The 20,852-nt window shown below is 44.9% G+C and overlaps 1 protein-coding gene across 1 annotated transcript; it reads right to left on the bottom strand.

The window, feature by feature from the left end:
• Positions 1–12,841: 12,841 nt before the first annotated feature.
• On the bottom strand, positions 12,842–19,466 carry rtn4rl1b (reticulon 4 receptor-like 1b). The gene is made up of 4 exons (XM_038961754.1): positions 19,431–19,466; positions 19,133–19,264; positions 15,585–16,079; positions 12,842–13,831 (listed from the first exon to the last, which is right to left on the bottom strand). Exons 1-4 carry the CDS (start codon positions 19,464–19,466, stop codon positions 12,842–12,844), a joined length of 1,653 nt encoding a protein of 550 aa, XP_038817682.1.
• Between the last annotated feature and the right edge of the window lie 1,386 nt (positions 19,467–20,852).

The following is a 20,852-nucleotide window of genomic DNA, read 5'->3' as shown; positions in this document are numbered from 1 at the left end:
AAATAGTGGGGGTACGCTGTACCAGTAAAACATGAGCTTATCACAATAATTCAAACAAAATGTCAAGAAAACTGTGGGCTTTTACACCATTATTTATCATTACCGCATGTTAGAGGCATGAAAAATGTGCAAATTAACTTGAAAACGCGCGGTATAGCCTGCGCTCCAAAATGCCATGTGGTTCAACAAAAACACAGACATTTTGTCAAGGCAGAGATGAGTGGCAAACACTGAGATGCGCGCAGACAGCAGTGGACGCATACATTCTGGCCTATTGACCATCGATAAATGTCATTACGCTTTTTGGTGTATTGTGTAAAAGATGAACGATGGAAATATGTTGCGAGTGGATGAACGGGTGCGGGTAGCCTAGAAAAGAATCCCTAAAACATCATGACTGGTTGTGTTTGTGCCACAATAAAAGGTAATAAATTGTAAAAGTTAAATGACAAATCTTTACGACTAGGCCCACAGAGATCCTACTGAATTAACAGGGATTCTATGTAATTCTATGATTAGGCAAGTGCATGCACTCATAGGAGGTCCCGTACCAGGAAGAAATTAAATCTACTTTCACCCCTGATGATACATTTTGTTATGGTTACGAAAGAGTAGGTTACTTAAAGCAAAAACAAAAGGAGGGAGGTTGGTCGCGGAGGACGGGGGAGGGTATAACGGGAACGTCTAGCAACCCAAAGGTTTTGTGTTTGAATCATATCATGGACAATTTTAGCTAATTAGCAACTTTGTAATGATTTACTACTTTTTAGCTACTTTGCAACTACATAGAATGTTAGCTAACCCAACCCCTAACCCTACCTCCTAATCCTAACCTAACCCCTAACCCCCAGCCTAGCTAACATTAGCCACAACAAATTGGAATTTGTAACATATCATACGAAATGGATTATGGACATCCACAAATTAATACACACTATACGAAACGTAACATATCATACTAGTAGTGTCACAGATTTACATTTAATATATTATGTCTACCCCTGAGTCCAGGTTGGTCTTAGAGACAGACTGGCACACAGGGCTATTACGTTACCTGGGTGAGATGAGGCTATTGTTCCTTCTGAAGGGACAACCTATTCCTTTAGTGGAACACATTGGCCCTTCAACAGGACAAACAAATGAGTGTGGATTCTCCATCCAAGGAGAGGCTATGTGCAGGACATTGGGGCAGAGTGCTGGGATTATCTGTTCTCTAGCACAACATGTTGCAAACCATTATGCCACTCAGAGGAAAATGCCATGCTCCTCTCTTTAACCTCCCTGGGTCTACTGGCTCTCCTATATCCTAAGTGAGATCTCTCTCTGTTTCCCCATAACTCCAGCTGATCCTCTATGTGTGTGTACGTGTGTGCATGTGTGTTCTCGTGCCAGTAGCTGTCATGTTCTTGCAATGATAATTATTTATACATGCCCCGTAGAATAATGGCAAGAGAACAGCCATTTTGGACCATTATTCACTTTCCATGCCCGCTAAATTGATTCCTATGGAATCTTTTATTTACCTACCTGTGGTGATATTAATTATGTAGTCACAGGATACAACAGTATGTAACAAAGCACAGCAAGGGTGAATTTTATATTTATCGTCTAGTGGAATTGGCTATGATGAAGAATTTGCTCATGACCAATTATTTTTGGGATGCCATTATTTTTGTTAATGCTGTTTACTCTTGAGCCATGTTTTTTCATCCTTCCTCCCCAACTGTTCCCCACTATCCCAATTTGCAAATCTAAACTGCAGAATTGGTCTTAAGCCATGAAAACAGACTCTGTGTGTGTTATTGGGCGTGTTTGGATATGCCAACCAGGCACTGTGTGTGGGGGTGTGTGTGCGTGCGTGCATAGTGCATAGTGCACTGTGTGTGTATGTGTGTGTCTCAAATACACAGAGGTGAAATACCCCAAATGTAAACTATGTGTTTGTATGTGCATGTTTTAGCGTGTGTGATTTTAGTGTGCTGCGGTGCACTAGACTATATGCTGTGCTGTGTGCCAGTGTGGGTGTGTTTATCCGTGTGCTACTGGTGCTGCAGGGCAGAAACATAGAGAGAGGGAGTGAAGGCAGTTTGAACTCAACCTCAGAGGGCCTTCAGTCTCCCACTGAGTGGGAGAGAGGGAAGGAGGAGGTGGAGGGAGATGGGATCCTCACGTGTCTCCTCTCTTCCTATTGTTGTAGTGATGTAACTTTCTGCAGCGGCAGCAGCACAGGAAGATCAGCAGGAGGTCGAGGCAGTCTTTTTCTTCAGAGAGATGAAGGTTCTCCCACACAACTTCCCAGTACCCAGAAAGAAATAGATGGAAAGAAGTGTTGCATGCAAATACAAATCAGTTTACTTCCTCTTGTTTACTTGGTGTCAATGAGATATCCTAAAAAAAAGACCATGTTTGAATATCAATATGATGTTTTCATGTTGTTTTCCCAAGACCACCCGGCCGTATATATAAATAAATACTAGACAAATCATTTGCCATTTACAAATTCGATTTGATTGCAGCTGGTCGATGATAAGCATGCAGCATCAGGGTATTGATTGGGGAAACATTGAAGACCGGCGGCTGTTGTTGAAGTGTATGGAGACAGGGAGTGTATGGAGGGATAATTAGACACTACCTGCTAGCCCAGTAATTACACACATCAGCTGTAACTCAGGCTGCAGCTCATTGCATTTCAAACAGTGACGATGTTCCGTGCTCTCCACACCACATTATATTGGATCCAGGTTTGAGTCCCAAATGGCATCCTATCCCCTATATAATGCACTACTTTTGACCAGAGCCCTATTGGCTTTTTTTAAAAGTAGTGCATTATACAGGGAATAGGGTGCGATTTGGGATGTATCCCAGGAAGCTCCTGTGTAGTAAGTCCTCCCCTCCCCTCTGAGCCTGAGGATTACGTGGGGTTGGTGGCTGTCGCTGCCTTGCCTCGAGGTGAGTGGGAAAATCATTTGTAGGATCACCAGGTCCCTTTCTCTCCATGACCTCCAGTAACTATGCCTGCCTGCCTGCCTGCCTGCCTGGGCATGATTAAATATGGATCTGGGGCCAGAGTTTCACAGCAGCACCTCAGAGGAGAGGAAAAACACACTGCACTGAAGAAGGAAGGCCTCTGCTCAGGTGATAGATAGAATAACCAGAATAACCAATTTAGCATGTAAATCTTGGTGGGGCAAAAAAAATAATAAAGTGGGATGCATGCCAGAAAAGCCACAACACAACACTAAACAATACATTAATTGCACTATAACGGTGACAAATGGTGCCCACAAACTGTTAGGGCCTACATAAAGAGTCCCAACAGCAGTCCCAACATCTTACCACTGCTACACCTGGCTATCAGCGGAGCCTTGTCTGGCAGCGAAACAGTTCATTCAGCCTCATTTACTGCCTTTTTAAAAAACATAGCTGATATGGCTGACTTGCTTAAACAAATGTGGTTTCTGCTGACAATTGAGATGTACAAACTATGGCATAAGGGGACGACAAGCAAATAAGAGGCAATCTGTAATTTCGATTAAGACATTAATGAGCGAGCTAGGACAGACGTAGTCATTATAACTATTTGTTCAGCACTTTTGAAATGTACAGCAACAGAATTTAGAACATGGGCCATTCTTACAGTGTTCTCCCTGTACACCAGGTCAGAACTGTAGGATAAATGAAGGGGGCATATAAGCAGACAATGAAAGCTCTTACAATATTCAAGGATTACATTTCTCTAAAACAGGATATAGGCTAAATGTGCACCACCATGTCAGAACAGTAAGCGAAATTAAGAGGGGAAAATAGACCAAAGGCACATGGGCTACTAACAACTTACTACACAACATACATTTAGTATTACATATCTCCCTGGCATATTACATCATTTATGCAGCAGCATACAAGATATCTTTGGACTCACCTTGTTATGTTGTGCTCACTTGAACAGGAAGGAGGCGCGGCGGTCCTTCATGGGGGAATTTTGTCATCAAACTTTGTCATCAAATTCTGGCATTCTTTGAATTTATGGAGCTTTCAAGACAACTGGGTTGAATCATGATGACATCAGTGATCTTCAGGTCATAGTTCTAAAAAGAGGCCCAAGTTCCCAACTTACATTTCCGAGTTGGATGGCCGTTCAAAACGTATTCTCCCAGTCGGAGCTCCCAAATGTCTTGAACTCACTGAAGTCAGATTTCTCAGTTCCGAGTTAAGTTGTTTTGAGCGCGGCAGAAATAATTCTGGATTGACAGCATGGCCAATGTTTATCATTTTAAGCTTGGAAAAGAGACCCTTAAACCCAGACTTGGGACCACACTGCTACTCCACTGAATAACAGGCTAGTGATTGCTTTGCAATGCTTGCAGTTAGCCACTGATTCCTTCCAAACCACTCATTGTTGAATTTGCAATTGTGTAGTGTGTTGTGTAGTGTTTATGTCTAATGGCTGATGAGCACCGATATGTTTTATCTATAATTTCTCTTCATTATTTTTCTTCATATGACAAGGATTAAAAAGGATTTGCCAGTAGATTGTCGACTTGATTCATGATGATGACTGCTAGCTAAGATTTTGAAAGTATGAGTCCAATCAAAGCTACTGTAGATATAACGTGATTTGATGTAATTTTATCTGTGGCCAATGACCTTGAGCCTTCTTGGATGGGCACTTCTAATGTAACTCTATGGCAGCACCCAAGGGGCTTGCATTTTCAAGCTCTACTCTTAGATTTGGCGGTGACGTAGTGTCCCCATGAGTGACAGAACCCTGAGCCAATCACAGCACAACTAGAGGACATTACCAATCCGTACGTTCTGTATTGTCCGCTGGCTGCCCCACCACCACAGAAAGCACTGAGCTAGGCTGAAACATCTGCATTTGGAGCTGCCTTAAGAAAGCAAAAAAGGCTTTATTTGCAAACTGATATATGACACGTATTAATGCCAAATAACAAGCAAAACAGGCAACCCCATCCCCAAAAAAGATTGATGGGTTGCCACTGAGAATAACCATGAAAATATTGTCATATTGCTGTGCTTCTCTGAGAGCAGGGCTTTGGGGTACTGAAGACAAGCACTTGTATTTGGTTTGACCTGACTAAAATCAACTGGATTGAAACATTGTCATCTTAGGTGGTAATGTGGAGTACACAGTATGCCGACCTCTTTTCTTTTCATGTTCTGACAACCTGGCCATATTCAAGGTTCTGTTACATTTGTATTTTAGCTGTTCTGTAGAAAAAAGATGTCCACGGATACAACAGGAAGAAACAGGAAGAAACAACATGTGAAGTGCAAGACGGGGAGGTGTGTGATTAAAGGCAGGGAAAGGAACATGGTGTTGCTTGTGGAGAAGAGGAGTGTGTTGTCTGTCAGGTCTGGGTGTAGGGTGATTCATCGGAGTGGAGAAAGTGCTTTGTGTGTCATTAGCCCCTTGTCTGGGTCCTGCACCTCAGAAGAGTGATGGGCCCCAGGGCTTTACAGTCACAGAAAGGACTGCTGTTTTCTTCCACCACTCTCAAATTGATCGTATGTGTTAATTGCTGCCATTGATTAGCAGCAGAGCAGATGTAAGACTGCTTCAATGGGCCTGGATGTCCAGGAGTGAGTAGAGGGAGATGTTGTAGTCTTTTAAAGTGGCAATCCGCAATTGCTACATTCATTTTTGGACTTAGTGATATATGCCCATTGACTCTTGAAGAAAATAATGAATTGTGCCTTGTGAGCTAAGTTCAACTGTCGTACTACTACAGAGGCCAAAATATAAGCTTGTTTTACTCCAATGTTTGTAAACAACATACATGTAAACAAACACTGTATAGCCTCAAAACATGGTTCCAAATATTATTTGATATCATGGACATCTATGAATTTGAGTAGTTACATTTCTACAGTACCATCCCTCAGCTTTTTGCCAAAACAGTGGTGGGATGCCCACTTTGTTATTGTTTCAGCTGTGGATTGGTCCTTTAAGAAACAGTAATAAAGTCCCTCTGTAAATCACATTCCAGCCAACGTAAACGCCAAGGTGCACTTTAACTGTCGTCCATTTTAGCCCAGGAAGGGGAAATCTGATCTATCACATAACTCCATCCTCTCAGAATATTACAAATAAGCTTTTCTACCAATCACTGATCATGGTAATAGACAGCCAGGTTAAGCTTATTCTTTTCACCTATGCAGCAGAGCAAACCTAAGTTAAGGTCAAACAACAGAATTGCTTCCCCTCCCTGCAGGTGGTGATGTGGCCTTGGGCTAGCTATGTCCTAGCGTTTTAGTATGCCGCCTGGTTAGCATGGAGAGAGCTGGTGGAGGTACACCACAGTTCTTAAGGGATTCTCAGGCTAAATAAATCAAATAAAAGGACTGAGGAAAGAAAGGGGCTTATGCTGAAATAGGTGATATTAGCTTTGTGATTGATTGGGGAGACAGGGACTCTGAGACAGAGGGAGAGAGGTAGGGGGAGGTAGTTAGAGCTAGCAGGTAGTGTTTGGTTTGTGTAATGTTTCTTCTGTTAATTATCATGTCCCCCTGTGATAATCTTCCCCCCTCGGCTCCCTTTCTTTCTCACTCTCTTTATGCATTTTATAAATGCGTGCTTTTAATTAAACCCACACAACGGTGACAGAGAGTCAATTAAACGCTATGCAACAGACACAGATCGTCATCATACACTATAATAATAATATATATTTGTTGCATTCCACTTATTTTATCGTATGTAGGGCTACAAAACTTCCGATAAGAAGACAGTGAATGTTCCTGAGTGGCCGAGTTACAGTTTTGAATTAAATCTACTTGAAAATATATGTCAAGAAATTGGTTGTCTAGCAATGATCAACCAATTTGACAGAGCTTGAAGAATTCTGAAAATAATAATGGGCAAATATTGTACAATCCAGGTGTGCAAAGCTCTTAGAGGTTTACCCAGAAAGACTCACAGCTGTAATCACTGCCAAAGGTGATTCTAACAAGTATTGGCTCAGGGGTGTGAATAGTTATGTAAATTAGATTTTTCTGTATTTCATTTCCAATAAATGTTTGAACATTTCTAAAAACAAATTTTCAGTTTGTCATTATGGGCTGTTGTGTGTTGATGGGTGAGAAATAAAAATATATTTAATCAATTTTGAATTCAGGCTGTAAAACAACAAAATGTAGAATAAGTCAAGGGATATGAAAACTTTCCGAAGGCAATGTATTCTCAGGCTATGAGATGGATCAACAAGCAGCTCTGTTCTGATGCATGAAAAACAAATGAGTAAATCTCTCACTGTGCTTTGGGAGTGTGTATATGGTGTGTATAATCAAGATTGTTGTGGTGCCATGTACACTGAATGTACAAAACTTTATGAAAATCGACTATTTCCATGATATAGACTGACCAGGTGAATCCAGGTGAAAGCTATGATCACTTATTGATGTCACTTGTTAAATCCTCTTCAGTCAGTGTAGATGAAGGGGGGGGGGGGGGGGGGGTTAAAGAAGGATTTTTAAGTCTTGAGACCAATGAGACATGGATTGTGTATGTGTGCCATTTAGAGGGTGAATGGGCAAGACAAAATCTAAGTGCCTTTGTACGGGGTATGGTAGTAGGTGCCAGGTGTACCGCTTTGTGTCAGGAAGTGTGTATCAAGAATGGTCCACCAACCAAAGGACAGCTCAGGTGTTCTTAATGTTTTGTACACTCAGTATATGTATAGCTTACGTATTAATAGGCCCCCAATATTAAACTCATCCTCTGTTGTGAACTTGTAGCTAGCACACTCCCTCTCTCATTTACCCCTTCCTGTCCCCTTCCTGTCTCGTACCTCTCCTCCATGCATGTTGTCATGGCCTCAATCATCCCTTCTTTTCTCGCCCGGCTGTTCCCTCTGTTGTTTTTTGCCCTCTTACGCTCCCTCAAGCCCTCTCTCCTCTGTCTCTCGCCTCTACCATCTGTTGTCTCCTCTCTTTTTATTTCCTCCACTCCCTCAATCCTTCCCCATGTCATATCCTCTAAGCAGAGCAACTCACGTTCTTATGTTGCCTTTCTCTTCCTCTGTCCCTTTGTCTCTCTCGCTCATTTGCTCAGTTCACTCATCATTGATTCATCACATATTCAAATGCTTGACATATGGTTTGGCTCAAGCTTCTGTGAGATATGTTTAAACTGGTGACCTACCTGCTTTACACAGAGGATTTTCCCAACAGAACTATGTTGGTTCTGACTATGCTGCTCACTCTTGGATTCAACCACAACAAGACAATTACAATTAAGCTCCCGCCTTTGAAGTGCCTCACAAATAAGTGGGTCAAGTCAGATGAGAGTATCTGTGAGTGAAATACTAATTCATCCCAAAGTTGAGAAAAAATGAATAATGTAAAACTACCCACCCGAAGCTACCTCAAGGTGAGTCATTTAACATTGGTTATGGCCCCCATTTATCCTGTATAGCCTACTTTTGGCATAGGCATACATATCAGACTAACCTTGTTTTTAGGGGAGCAGCAGATTTAGATGAGTGTGATTGGTTAATGGGGTGTTGTGTCTGGCTCTCTGAGATTGCTACTAAATGTGTAACCAATGATTGCCCTAGTGAAGCAAGCAGTAATATGGGATGCTTTGTGTAGCTGTAAACTGCTTAATTGTCAGTGTAATTTCCTAATGAGTCGGGATGACTTGCAATGATACTTTTAAGGAAATGGTGGTATCGTTCGTCAGCATGGGTTTATTCTCTGTACACCCTTATCGCTCCATGATGCCTTTACTGAGAGGGACTGCTAAGTGGAGTTGAGTTTATAGTGAATGGCTTCAACTGCGGGAAGAAATATCAAGTTCCACACAGTGATTACTGTATATGTGGTAAAGGTGATATTATAACCAAGCCTCCAAATCAAATTCACAGTAGTAGTGTACAGAGTGTACCCTAGAGTGTACAGTATATGATGGAATAATATTGATGATACAGTATACCCAAAAAACAAGGAGAGAGAATCAGAAGAACACATTCTCTCCGTAACACATTCACCTGTCTGTCTCATGCAGCCACTGCCGAGGGGCTTGGTGGGCTTGCAGAACTACAGCCTGCGTGGTTGGAGAGCTCAATGACTGTCCATCTTATGCACTTATAATATTGAGGTCTAGGGAAGGGTTTTTAGGGTGTTATGTTAGTAGATAGTGATATGTGTGTGAGGGAGAGAGAGAGGACAGGAGAGACAGAGCGAGAGAGGACGGAGAGGGTGAGAGAGAGATAGGACAGGAGAGAGGGGCTTGATGGCGCTAGAGCCCAATGCTAATAGATGCCAGAGCTACTCATTAATTTTAATGTAATTCCGCAGCCATCCTCAACGATGCATAAAACTATGTTCCCCCCCCATTTTCGTTTAACAGAATATAAAAAATAAAAAATATACGAAATTGCACTCTTACTTGTGGATCAATTTCCATCATGGTGAGAGGGGTAGAGAAGAGGAAATATAATTTATGTTCTAACGTTCCATGAATAATAATAATAACCCTGAATATCTACAGATTCACGGTGACACTCATAAATACCCTTAATGCCTTTTAAATGATTTATTGAACTGCAGTGTATCATACCGAGCTATGCGTTTCACTGACTCTGTACAAAACTCTGTCTGCATGTAGACCAGTAGTCTGTGTGTTTCTTTTTGTGTTTTTGGTCAATAGATGACACTTACTGTAATAGTTTGGGCCTGCTTTCTTTGTTCAATTTCTCTCAAATAAAATCTAGTTCTTATTGATGTGTGTGTTGCATATGTATACAAGCCAAGCGTTGAGCCAGGGAGATGTTTCTATTTGTAGAAAGCAGCCAGTTTAGCCAGCAGTGTCTGATGAGGGGAGACAGATTGCAAAGTAGTGCACATACTGAGGGGAAAACAGGGAGGAAAAAGACCAAACTTGCTGACAGAGCCAATTTCAGCTTGAAATTCCTAATAAAGAGAAAGACAAGGGAGGATCCAGCCTGACTCCCAGCTTCTCCAGGGCCTACTGCACAGCCTTGTGGAAGCCAGTGTCTGAATACTAAATAAACACAGTCAAACAGTCATCTTTAACATAAGAAGATATAGATTTTAATATCTTTATAAACATTTTGTACTGTTGTTCTTTGATAACGACTTATTGAACCCTTCAATCATGGCAAAGACAGGAGATAGATGGGGAACAGTAGGAGACAGGAGATAGATGGGGAACAGTAGGAGACAGGAGATAGACGGGGAACAGTAGGAGACAGGAGATAGACGGGGAACAGTAGGAGACAGGAGGTAGACGGGGAACAGTAGGAGACAGGAGATAGACGGGGAACAGTAGGAGACAGGAGATAGATGGGGAACAGTAGGAGACAGGAGATAGACGGGGAACAGTAGGAGACAGGAGATAGACGGGGAACAGTAGGAGACAGGAGATAGACGGGGAACAGTAGGAGACAGGAGATAGACGGGGAACAGTAGGAGACAGGAGATAGACGGGGAACAGTAGGAGACAGGAGATAGACGGGGAACAGTAGGAGACAGGAGATAGACGGGGAACAGTAGGAGACAGGAGATAGACGGGGAACAGTAGGAGACAGGAGATAGACGGGGAACAGTAGGAGACAGGAGGTAGACGGGGAACAGTAGGAGACAGGCGGTAGACGGGGAACAGTAGGAGACAGGCGGTAGACGGGGAACAGTAGGAGACAGGAGATAGACGGGGAACAGTAGGAGACAGGAGATAGACGGGGAACAGTAGGAGACAGGAGATAGACGGGGAACAGTAGGAGACAGGAGATAGACGGGGAACAGTAGGAGACAGGAGATAGACGGGGAACAGTAGGAGACAGGAGATAGACGGGGAACAGTAGGAGGGGGAACTGAATTGTGCATTTTTATCCGATAAAGGGGTTGACAGGATGTAACAAAAAAAAGGTTATATAAAATGTTCCTTTTAGTAAACAAAAAAAAATGAAACGGTTAATGAATTTAAAGAAAGATTGTCCCCTCATCAGGGGAGCAGAAACCCTGTTTTCATTGTTGATGACGTCATTAATATTGTTATTCTCATAATAAATGATTAATATTAGAACTGCAGTTAGTCCTCTCGTTGTCATTGTTAATGGTACAGTTAACATCATTATTATTACAAACATCGTCAACTTATTGTTGTATTTTGCGGAGGCACAAAAGCTCCAGTAGTCCAGGGGGATAGTAGTCCAGCAGTAGTCTGTCTGTCTGCCCATGGTCCTGTTAAACCCCCTGCTACTTTAGAAGTGATTGTCTTTCTCTTGGTTCCCCACATCCATTGACAAGAACAGCAGTCAATGGAGAGAGGTATTTTAGCAGTTCTATTATTTCCAAGAGAGGTCCACGTTTTGCCATGCTTGATTGAATCATTTTTTTCCCCTCTTATAATCTTTTATTCATTACAGAAGTCATTTAAGGTACACATATTGTTTTTGTTTCTTCTCTAGTCTTGTTGGGCAGTTGTTTTCCTTTGATGTCCATTGATTAGCACAATATAAATGTTCCTCACGTTCTCAATGAGGAGGGGATGCCCACACTGAAGAGTGTTCTGTTCAGCGAAGCCCAAAGCCTCACTGGGAAACTGAGAATACCCAATCTGACCCTTAACCCCTAAGGCTGTGTACCCTGTATAGGGCTCCATCGCTAGGTCCTCTTTACGTCTTGGCAAAATCAAACAAACAACATTTGAGACAAGAAATACACAGATCCATCAATATTCACAGCTTTCTTCTCCTGGGGGGGGACACTGGTTTTTGAAGGAAGTGGGAGTCAACCACAGTCCCACTCACCTCCATAAAGATAATTAGCAGCTTGGGTATATTAGCTTAATATGTAGTAGCACATGTAGAAAATGAAATGGAGCAGGTAGAAAGAAAGGACATTTAGAAGCAGGAATTAATAAAGCAGAATGTAAATATTGTAGAAATACTGTAAAGTAGGCAGAAGATGTATACCTAGATATGTAGCTCGGGGGTCAACGTTACCAGGGCATGGAGCAGAAGTTACCTAGTTTTCATACTGTAGCTGGAGCTGACTGGTCTGTGTGTGTGCTGCTCTTTGCACTGCTGTTTCTGTAGTTTTCCATGACTTCTGCTAAGAAGTGAGCGTTGCACATTCCTGTTCTGATATGGAATTAGGATTTATGACCGGGCAGCTTCCTGCTTATCTCCCTGTTGATGAGCAATACCCTCGAATACCTCGGTGGCCCAATTCTATGCAGCAGCTATTGGCAATGAATGTAATAAATAACATTTGGCAAATAATATGAAACACAGGATTGGGCTAGACTTCTCTGTGATGGTTTCTTTCACCACGTCATCTGTTTTCTGTTTCACCCCTCAATAAGGATTTACAAACTGTGAACTGATAATTAAAGCTGGCTTCAACACGTTTTCCTTAGAGCTTATCTGTCTCATAGCTAAATTGCTGCATTTCACCATCTCTTTTTTCCCCCAAAAAGTTTCGTTATCTGTGCTTCAGCAGAGTCGAAGACAGAACTCAGACAGAAAGAGACCAAGACAACAGGAAATGAGAACATAATGGCAACAGTGGCAGTGCAAGCGTGTTCTATGTTTTCCTTTCGTCTTTCCTCACTCCCCATCCCTCACACATCCCCATCCCTCACACATCCCCATCCCTCACACATCCCCGTCCCACATTTGATGTTGATGTTTGAAAGTCTATTTCAGAGTCTAAACAGCTCCCTACACAATGTTTTACACACACAACCACACACACAAAGTACACACACACACAGACCTTGTTGTGCAGGAGCTAGAGCAGGTCTAAGGACTGCACTGTTGTCGTTTAGCCAGTACCTATCCCTCCCTCTAGGTCAGCGGAGAATATGGGCAATGGTCATGGGCAACAAAGCTCCCATTATGGCATTGAGATGAATTAAGGGCTGGGAGAATGTGGCCCTATTGGTGGCTTGTTGCACCCCACTAGGGGGGCGAACAGTGGTCCGGGGAGGGCACTTATGCTTCCTTCGCGTGACCGTGCCATCCGGGGACGTGTGGTCATATTTGCCCCCTTCAAAATCGGGCGAGGAATACTCCTTATCGGTCATCTCCTTTAAGGTATGCACCTCATTCTGCCCCTTCCCCTTGCCTCCCCTGACGCGCTGGCGGGTGCAGTTCCGAGCGCGGCCTGGCCTCTGAGGGGGCGCCACCCCAGGTTGTCCCTCTGATCCCGTGTCCTCCCCGCTTACAGACGGGGGTGGATGGGGCAGAGGCGAGGGTGGCGAGGGATAGTGTGGTGACTCGTTGTGGTGAGGACGGTGGGGGTGGGAGTGAGGCGGTGGCACTGGATGTGGCTCCTTCTTCAGTGACACCTTATCAGTCCCGGCCCAGGTCTTGCTCTGGTGCAGGGACTCAGAGCCAGAGCAGTTGGGGAAGTCCTCCTTGCGGAGCTGCTTGAGGTCCCTCCCAGCCAGCTCGGCCGGGGCCTGACAGCCTACGGATGAAGTAGAACCTCTGAAGCGTTTGAGCCAGTCCCACAGCGACAGGGCCTTGCAGTCACACTCCCAGGGGTTGTCGTTGAGGCGCAGGTACTCCAGGGCAGGCAGCAGTGCCAGGCAGTCTCCAGACAGCTCGGTCAGTGAGTTGTTAAACAGGTAGAGGGTGGTGAGGCGACGCAGGTCGTGGAAGGCCAGGCGGTCCACCCACTGCAGCTGGTTGTGGTGCAGCAGCAGGCGGTCCAGGGCCCCCAGCCCCCGGAAGGTGTTCTGGTGCAGTGACCACAGACGGTTCCCATGCAGGAACAGGTGGCTCAGGTTGTGGAGGTCCACAAAGATGTCATCCTGCAGGAACTCCAGGTGATTATCCTGAGAACAGCCAAACACAGCAAAATGGAGAGGTTATACACCTACGGTACTCTGTAACACTGTAGTTCCCAACATGTTGTTTGGTTATAAGGTATGTGGCTACTATAAAGTAGACAGAGAAAATAAAGCTTAACAGCCCTGGGTATATACAGTACCAGTCAAAAGTTTGGACTCACCTACTCATTCAAGGGTTTTTCTTTATTTGGACTTTTTTCTACATTGTAGAACAATAGTGAAGACATCAAAACTATGAAATAACACATGTGGAATCATGTAGTAACCAAAAAACTGTTAAACAAATCAAATATACCCCTTTTGCGTTGATGACAGCTTTGCACACTCTTGGCATTCTCTCAAACAGCTTAATCCGGAATCCTTTCCAACAGTCTTGAAGGAGTTCCCACATATGCTGAGCACTTGTTGACTGCTTTTCCTTCACTCTGCAGTCCAACTCATCCCAAACCATCTCAATTGGGTTGAGGTCGGGTGATTGTGGAGGCCAGGTCATCTGCTGCAGCACTCCATCACTCTCCTTCTTGGTCAAATAGTCCTTAAACAGCCTGGAGGTGTATTTTGGGTCATTGTTCTGTTGAAAAACAATAGATAGTCCCACTAAGCAAAAACCAGATGAGAAGGCGTATCGCTGCAGAAAGCTGTGGTAGCCATGCTGGTTAAGTGTGCCTTGAATTCTAAATAAATCACAGACAGTGTCACCATCAAAGCACCCCCACACATTACACCTCCTCCTCTATGCTTCATGGTGGGAACCACACATGCGGAGATCATCCGTTCTCCTTCTCTGCGTCTCACAACGGCACGGCGGTTGGAACCAAAATCTCAAATTTGGAATTTGTTTCTTGGCCCAAATTTGTTTCTTGGCCCAAGCAAGTCTCTTCTTATTATTGGTGTCCTTTAGTAGTGGTTTCTTTGCAGCAATTCGACCATGAAGGCCTGATTCACGCAGTCTCCTCTAAACAGTTGATGTTGAGATGTGTCTGTTTACTTGAATTTATTTGGGCTGCAACTTCTGAGGCAGTTAACTCTAATGAACTTATCCTCTGCAGCAGAGGTAACTCTGGGTCTTCCTTTCCTGAGGGGGTCCTCATGAGAGCTAGTTTCATGATATTGCTGGTTTTTGCGCACTTGTTCTTGAATTTTTTTGCGCACAAAGTTCTGGAAATTTTCAGGATTGACTGACCTTCATGTCTTAAAGTAATTATGGACTGTTGTTTCTCTTTGCTTATTTAAGCTGTTCTTGCCATAATATGGACTTGGTCTTTTACCAAATAGGGATTTCTTCTGTATACCACTCCTACCTTGTCACAACACAACTGATTGGCACAAATGCATTAAGAAGGAAAGAAATTCCACAAATTAAATTTTAACAATGCACACCTGTTAATTGAAATGCATTCCAGGTGACTACTTCATGAAGCTGGTTGAGAGAATGCCAAGAGTGTGCAAAGCTATCATCAAGGCAAAGGGTGGCTACTTTGAAGAATCTCCAATATAAAATATTTGTATTTATTTAACACTTTTTTGGTTACTACCTGATTCCATATGTGTTATTTCATAGTTGTGATATCTTCACTATTATTCTACAATGTAGAAAATATAAAAAATAACGAAAAACCCTGGAATGAGTAGGTGTGTCCAAACTTTTGACTGGTACTCTATATTGTATTTTCAAATGTAAAATGCAGCATTGTTTTGTTTGACTAAAAGTGTCATAGAGCCCCAGTGGCCAACGTACCTGTAGGTAGAGATACTGCAGATTGCGTAGCCCCTGGAAGATGTTACTGGGCAGCGCACTGAGCCCACAGCGGTACAGGTGCAGAGCATGGAGCCGGCCCAGCCCATGGAAGGTGTCTGCAGCCAGGGAACGCAGGTGACGGTTGTCCCCCAGGTCCAGCTCCTCCAGCTGGGCAAAGCCGTGGAATGTGGAGGGCTCGATGTAGGTGATGTTGTTGGAGTAGATCCACAGTGTGACCGTGGTGGGGCTGAAGTGGCCCTGCAGCAGCCGGTGGATCTTGTTGTTCTGCAGGAAGATGCGCTCGCTGTGCGGGGGAATGCCTTCGGGGACGGACAGAAAGTTGTGTGCCTGGCAGCTGACGGTACTGGGCGCGGTGTAGCAGATACAGTGGTGTGGGCAGGACCAGGAAAGCTCCAGACCACAGAGAACCAGCAGGAACTCTAGCCCGCAGCCTGGAGAGAGGACAGAGAGAGCGAAATGAATTAGAGGAGGTAGCTACATTTAGACTGGGGATTTGATTCTGAATTGAAATTCTGCCGTCTGACTTTGATGTCTATTTCGGGACTTGAAAGGAAAGAAGAATGATTTTTGGAATATTATTTTCGAGGAAGTCGAGAAAGATGAGTTGGGGGGAGAGGAGAAATACTGTAAGTGGAATCAAAGTGATAAAAGAGTGAGATATTGACTAGGAAGAAGGGACGGGCAAGGGGGTAGGATGATAAAGGAGATGGGAGATATGGAGAAAGCCATGTCAGGAGTAAACAGTATGAGGGATGATGTAGGGAGGCCAGACCAGAGAGAGACTGTCAGATATATCCATATAAGAGAGAAAAATGTATTCTGGCCTGATAGATGACTCATGTGACCTGTTGCTATCATAGATTTTCGGTATCCACAACTCCAAATCATCTGGTGTCTAAGTCGGTAACAGACTGAGGCCTGTCTTGCTCTTAGAGTCTGTTCAAGATCAGCCCAAACAATAACATGAGTTTCAGTCGGTCGCTGAATCTAGTATCTCAGGAAGTCTGATTGGACCTATATTACAGTATGGGTCCTTTTTGTTCATGTACCGCCTCCTGCACACACATTTCAGTTTTCTCAGTCTTCCAATATTTCCTCACCTCTATGACATAGTATTATTATGAAGCAGTTCATCTCTGTTCTCCAGCTTAGTACAACTCTACTGAGAGAGAGAGAGAGAGAGAGAGAGAGAGAGAGAGAGAGAGAGAGAGAGAGAGAGAGAGAGAGAGAGAGAGAGAGAGAGAGAGAGAGAGAGAGAGTTGGTGCTATAAATGCCCTCTCATTAACCAGTCCTTTACTGCAAGGATTAGAAAATACCTGTCAAAAGGTGGGGTGGGGGATAAATGGGCTGCGGAATGCTCACTTAAACTTATGTTAAGTTTCTCAGAGACAGTCAGACTTCCTGATGTTTGGTGACACGCTTCCATGGCCCCATGGTGTGACTTATCCATCAGCTTATCTACAGGGGGAATCAACCAACGGGAGAAAAGCAGGAGTCTATCCCCTCGTAATGAGAATCCCCATTTGACAAGCGGTGGCTGTGTCCCCTTCAATTTATTATTCAAGGCACCATGGCACTCTGATTCACTCCCTCTAATCGATACGTTTCTGTTGCCTTTTAACTCGCTGCTACCTAATCCCAGGGCTGCTACACTGGAATTCAGGAGCAGGGAATTACTATTTTTCAGGACAGGAGACAGCATAGACAAGCATATTTATTTGAATATTCCTCCTCCTCCCAAAACTGTGTCTAAACTGTGACATTCAGCTTCTGACTTCACTGACCTTCAGCGGTAATTGTCAGTGTGTCTGGAGTAGAAGAGAGGAGCGGTGTGCCGTGCATCATGCTACTTGAACAGGGGCAGAAGCCTCTCCGCTCCCCAGAGCAGGCCCTGTAATCCTGTTTGTCAACTGACTAACTGTGCATCTTCTCAATCCACCATGCAAACATGCTCCCGAATACAGGTCCTCTCAAGGTTGAACATTGGGGAACAATAAATAGGCTAAAGAACTGTGTGTAAAACTGTTTAACAGTATCAGAGTACACTGCACTTCACTGTCATCCTTTGTGGAACACACACATAGTCCTTTCCCCTCCGTCACAGATTTGGAAGAGTCCTTGATAGTCATGTGTTGTGTACAGGTGCATATGGCGTCATAGTGCCGGAGGGGAAAGGACTATGCATTTTGGTCAGAGGACACGGCATAGCCACTGCCCTCTCTGCCCTTGCAGCAGAGTGGCATCAGTGTCAGGACACATTTGATGGTTCACCACATTGGGGCACGCATCCCCCACTCATACTGTAGGCCTACCAGTAAAGCACTATACTCGTACCTTTCACAAAGCCAAGAGAAATGTCTAGGAGGAAAACAAGATGATTACAAAATGGAACTTGATATTTCAGTCACAAGTACAGAAAAAACAACTTACATTGTTGTGAGAGGAAACTTCCCAATCAAATAGTGGTCTTTTACTTCCACTTTACATGCCACTCTTTTTCTGTTTGTCTATTTCTCTCTCTCCCTCTCTCACTCCCCAATTTCCTTTTTCGCTATAATATTTACATGGAGATGTATTGAGCATGGCACTTGCTCTTTGACTGAATGAGAGGAGACATGCTGCATTGCTCCTGGGAAATAAATAAGGATATATCAAACAAATACACAGACTCAGAGAGAGTAAACGCATCACCCTGTTTGAGGAATATTTCAATGTATCACAATGTAGCCTATTTAAAAACAGCTTTACATTCATCATTTTGAGATATTTTCTATTTACCAATGTATACTATACTTTGGCTTGCCTTTTTCCATTATAATGTATACTGATGCATTTTCATGTACATTATTGGCATTTATCTCCTAACGCAAACAGCACTGTTTATGTCATACTACAGTTTCACCCTGCTCCACTTTGTGTGGACTACATTGCTTTTTGGATGCTTTTTATTTAAGAAAAACTATGTTCAAGCTATGAATCATTGAATGGCTCAGGTAGAATGGTTTCCTTATCTATTCCATTATCCATCCAATGCCTCTTCCTTTCACCTCTCAAAGCTGCCGTCGCAATAAGGCCTGTCATTATATTATACTTTCCCGGCCCTTGTGCTATCTTTATTTCCATTTTGCTTCACGCATGTCATAGAACTAGGTATCAGCATCAGCCATGACACTGGAAAATGATGAGAGCGAGAGAAAGCAAGAGAGGGGGAGGGGAGAGAGAGGCGTAGATCCTACTTAGATAGGGAAACAATCTGAATCAGTGGCCCAGATGCTAATCAAGTTTCCTACATAAAGATTCCCCCCTCCCGTATCTCCTCTGTCTTCCCCATCTCCGCCCCTCCCTCGTCTCCCCCTTCCCCAGCATGTCAGAACCCAGTAATTGATTCTTTACTCAGATGAATATGTTCCCCTAAATGACTGCTTCTACCATTTTATCAATTCCTTATCAACGCCTGAGATAGAGAGAAAGGAACAGTGCAGTAGAGTGGCTTAACATTATATCTCCTGTCCTCTCCTTTCACAACCTCCCCTTGGACCAGTATCTGTTTCTGTTTAGCATCACTCCTCTCCTGTAGCAGAGAGACACGGGAGCTGTTGATGTAGATGCCATGGAGCTGCTTAAAATAACCACTGAGCTTGTCTGTGTCTCTTTGTCTCTGGTGTGAGAGAAGGGAGGGAATGTGTGAGCTCCACCCTCAATCTACTTTCAGCTCCACTCAGGGAACGGCGGCATGCTGTGGCACAGTGGCATGGCGCGACGGCTGTCTCCTCCGCAGCTGGCATCAGCTAGACTATTGCCACTAGAGACCTGGCGCTTCGCACCTGCCACTTAACCAATCTTATCACCCCCTGAGCCATTGTGGATACACAAAATGCAGACACACGTATACACACGCACATGCATGCAGTCACACACAACAGGCAGACAGAAAAGGTTTTCTAGGAATGACTTAGACAGATCATGTGGATATAGTCAGAGTTGACAGATGTTTGTTAGGAGAGCTATTGACAGACAGATTGATTTAAACAGAGAGGAGCTAAATAAGACGGTGCACTACAGCCGTCATCAAATAAAAATGCAGGAAATGAATGTGTGTCATTATGATAACGGCATTGTTTGCTCACACAATGAGTCATTCAGCCTAAGTTGTATTATATAAATAACTTTGGACACACAAGTGTAGATATGCCAATAATGCCTATTGGAACACAGCGGAATAAAAGAGGTTCTGAAAGAGAGATAATGTGTTTCTGGAAATGTAGCACCACAGCTATTTCTGGTGACGACTCTCGTCACTCCCTCCCTCTACCCCCCACCCACCCTCCCCTATCCTCCCCACCCTCCCAGGGCCGTCTCTCCCCACCCTCCCAGGGCCCGTCTCTCACCACCCTCCCAGGGCCCGTCTCTCTCCCCACCCTCCCAGGGCCCGTCTCTCTGCACACCCTCCCAGGGCCCGTCTCTCTCCCCACCCTCCCAGGGCCGTCTCTCCCCACCCTCCCAGGGCCCGTCTCTCTCCCCACCCTCCCAGGGCCCGTCTCTCTCCCCACCCTCCCAGGGCCCGTCTCTCTCCCCACCCTCCCAGGGCCCATCTCTCTCCCCACCCTCCCAGGGCCCGTCTCTCTCCCCACCCTCCCAGGGCCGTCTCTCCCCACCCTCCCAGGGCCCATCTCTCTCCCCACCCTCCCAGGGCCCGTCTCTCTGCACACCCTCCCAGGGCCCGTCTCTCTCCCCACCCTCCCAGGGCCCGTCTCTCTGCACACCATCCCAGGGCCCGTCTCTCTCCCCACCCTCCCAGGGCCCGTCTCTCTGCACACCATCCCAGGGCCCGTCTCTCTCCCCACCCTCCCAGGGCCCGTCTCTCTGCACACCATCCCAGGGCCCGTCTCTCTCCCCACCCTCCCAGGGCCCGTCTCTCTCCCCACCCTCCCAGGGCCCGTCTCTCTGCACACCATCCCAGGGCCCGTCTCTCTCACCACCTTCCCAGGGCCCATCTCTCTCCACACCCTTCCAGGGCCTGTCTCTCTCCCCACCCTCCCAGGGCCCGTCTCTCTCCCCCCCCCCCCAGGGCCCGTCTCTCTGCACACCATCCCAGGGCCCGTCTCTCTCCCCACCCTCCCAGGGCCCGTCTCTCTGCACACCATCCCAGGGCCCGTCTCTCTCACCACCTTCCCAGGGCCCATCTCTCTCCACACCCTTCCAGGGCCTGTCTCTCTCCCCACCCTCCCAGGGCCCGTCTCTCTCCC

This window comes from Salvelinus namaycush, chromosome 23, assembly GCF_016432855.1.
Source record: "Salvelinus namaycush isolate Seneca chromosome 23, SaNama_1.0, whole genome shotgun sequence".
In the NCBI taxonomy this organism is placed as follows: domain Eukaryota; kingdom Metazoa; phylum Chordata; class Actinopteri; order Salmoniformes; family Salmonidae; genus Salvelinus; species Salvelinus namaycush.
Note: the sequence above shows the minus strand (reverse complement) of the source record. Positions and strands in the feature narration are given on the sequence as shown.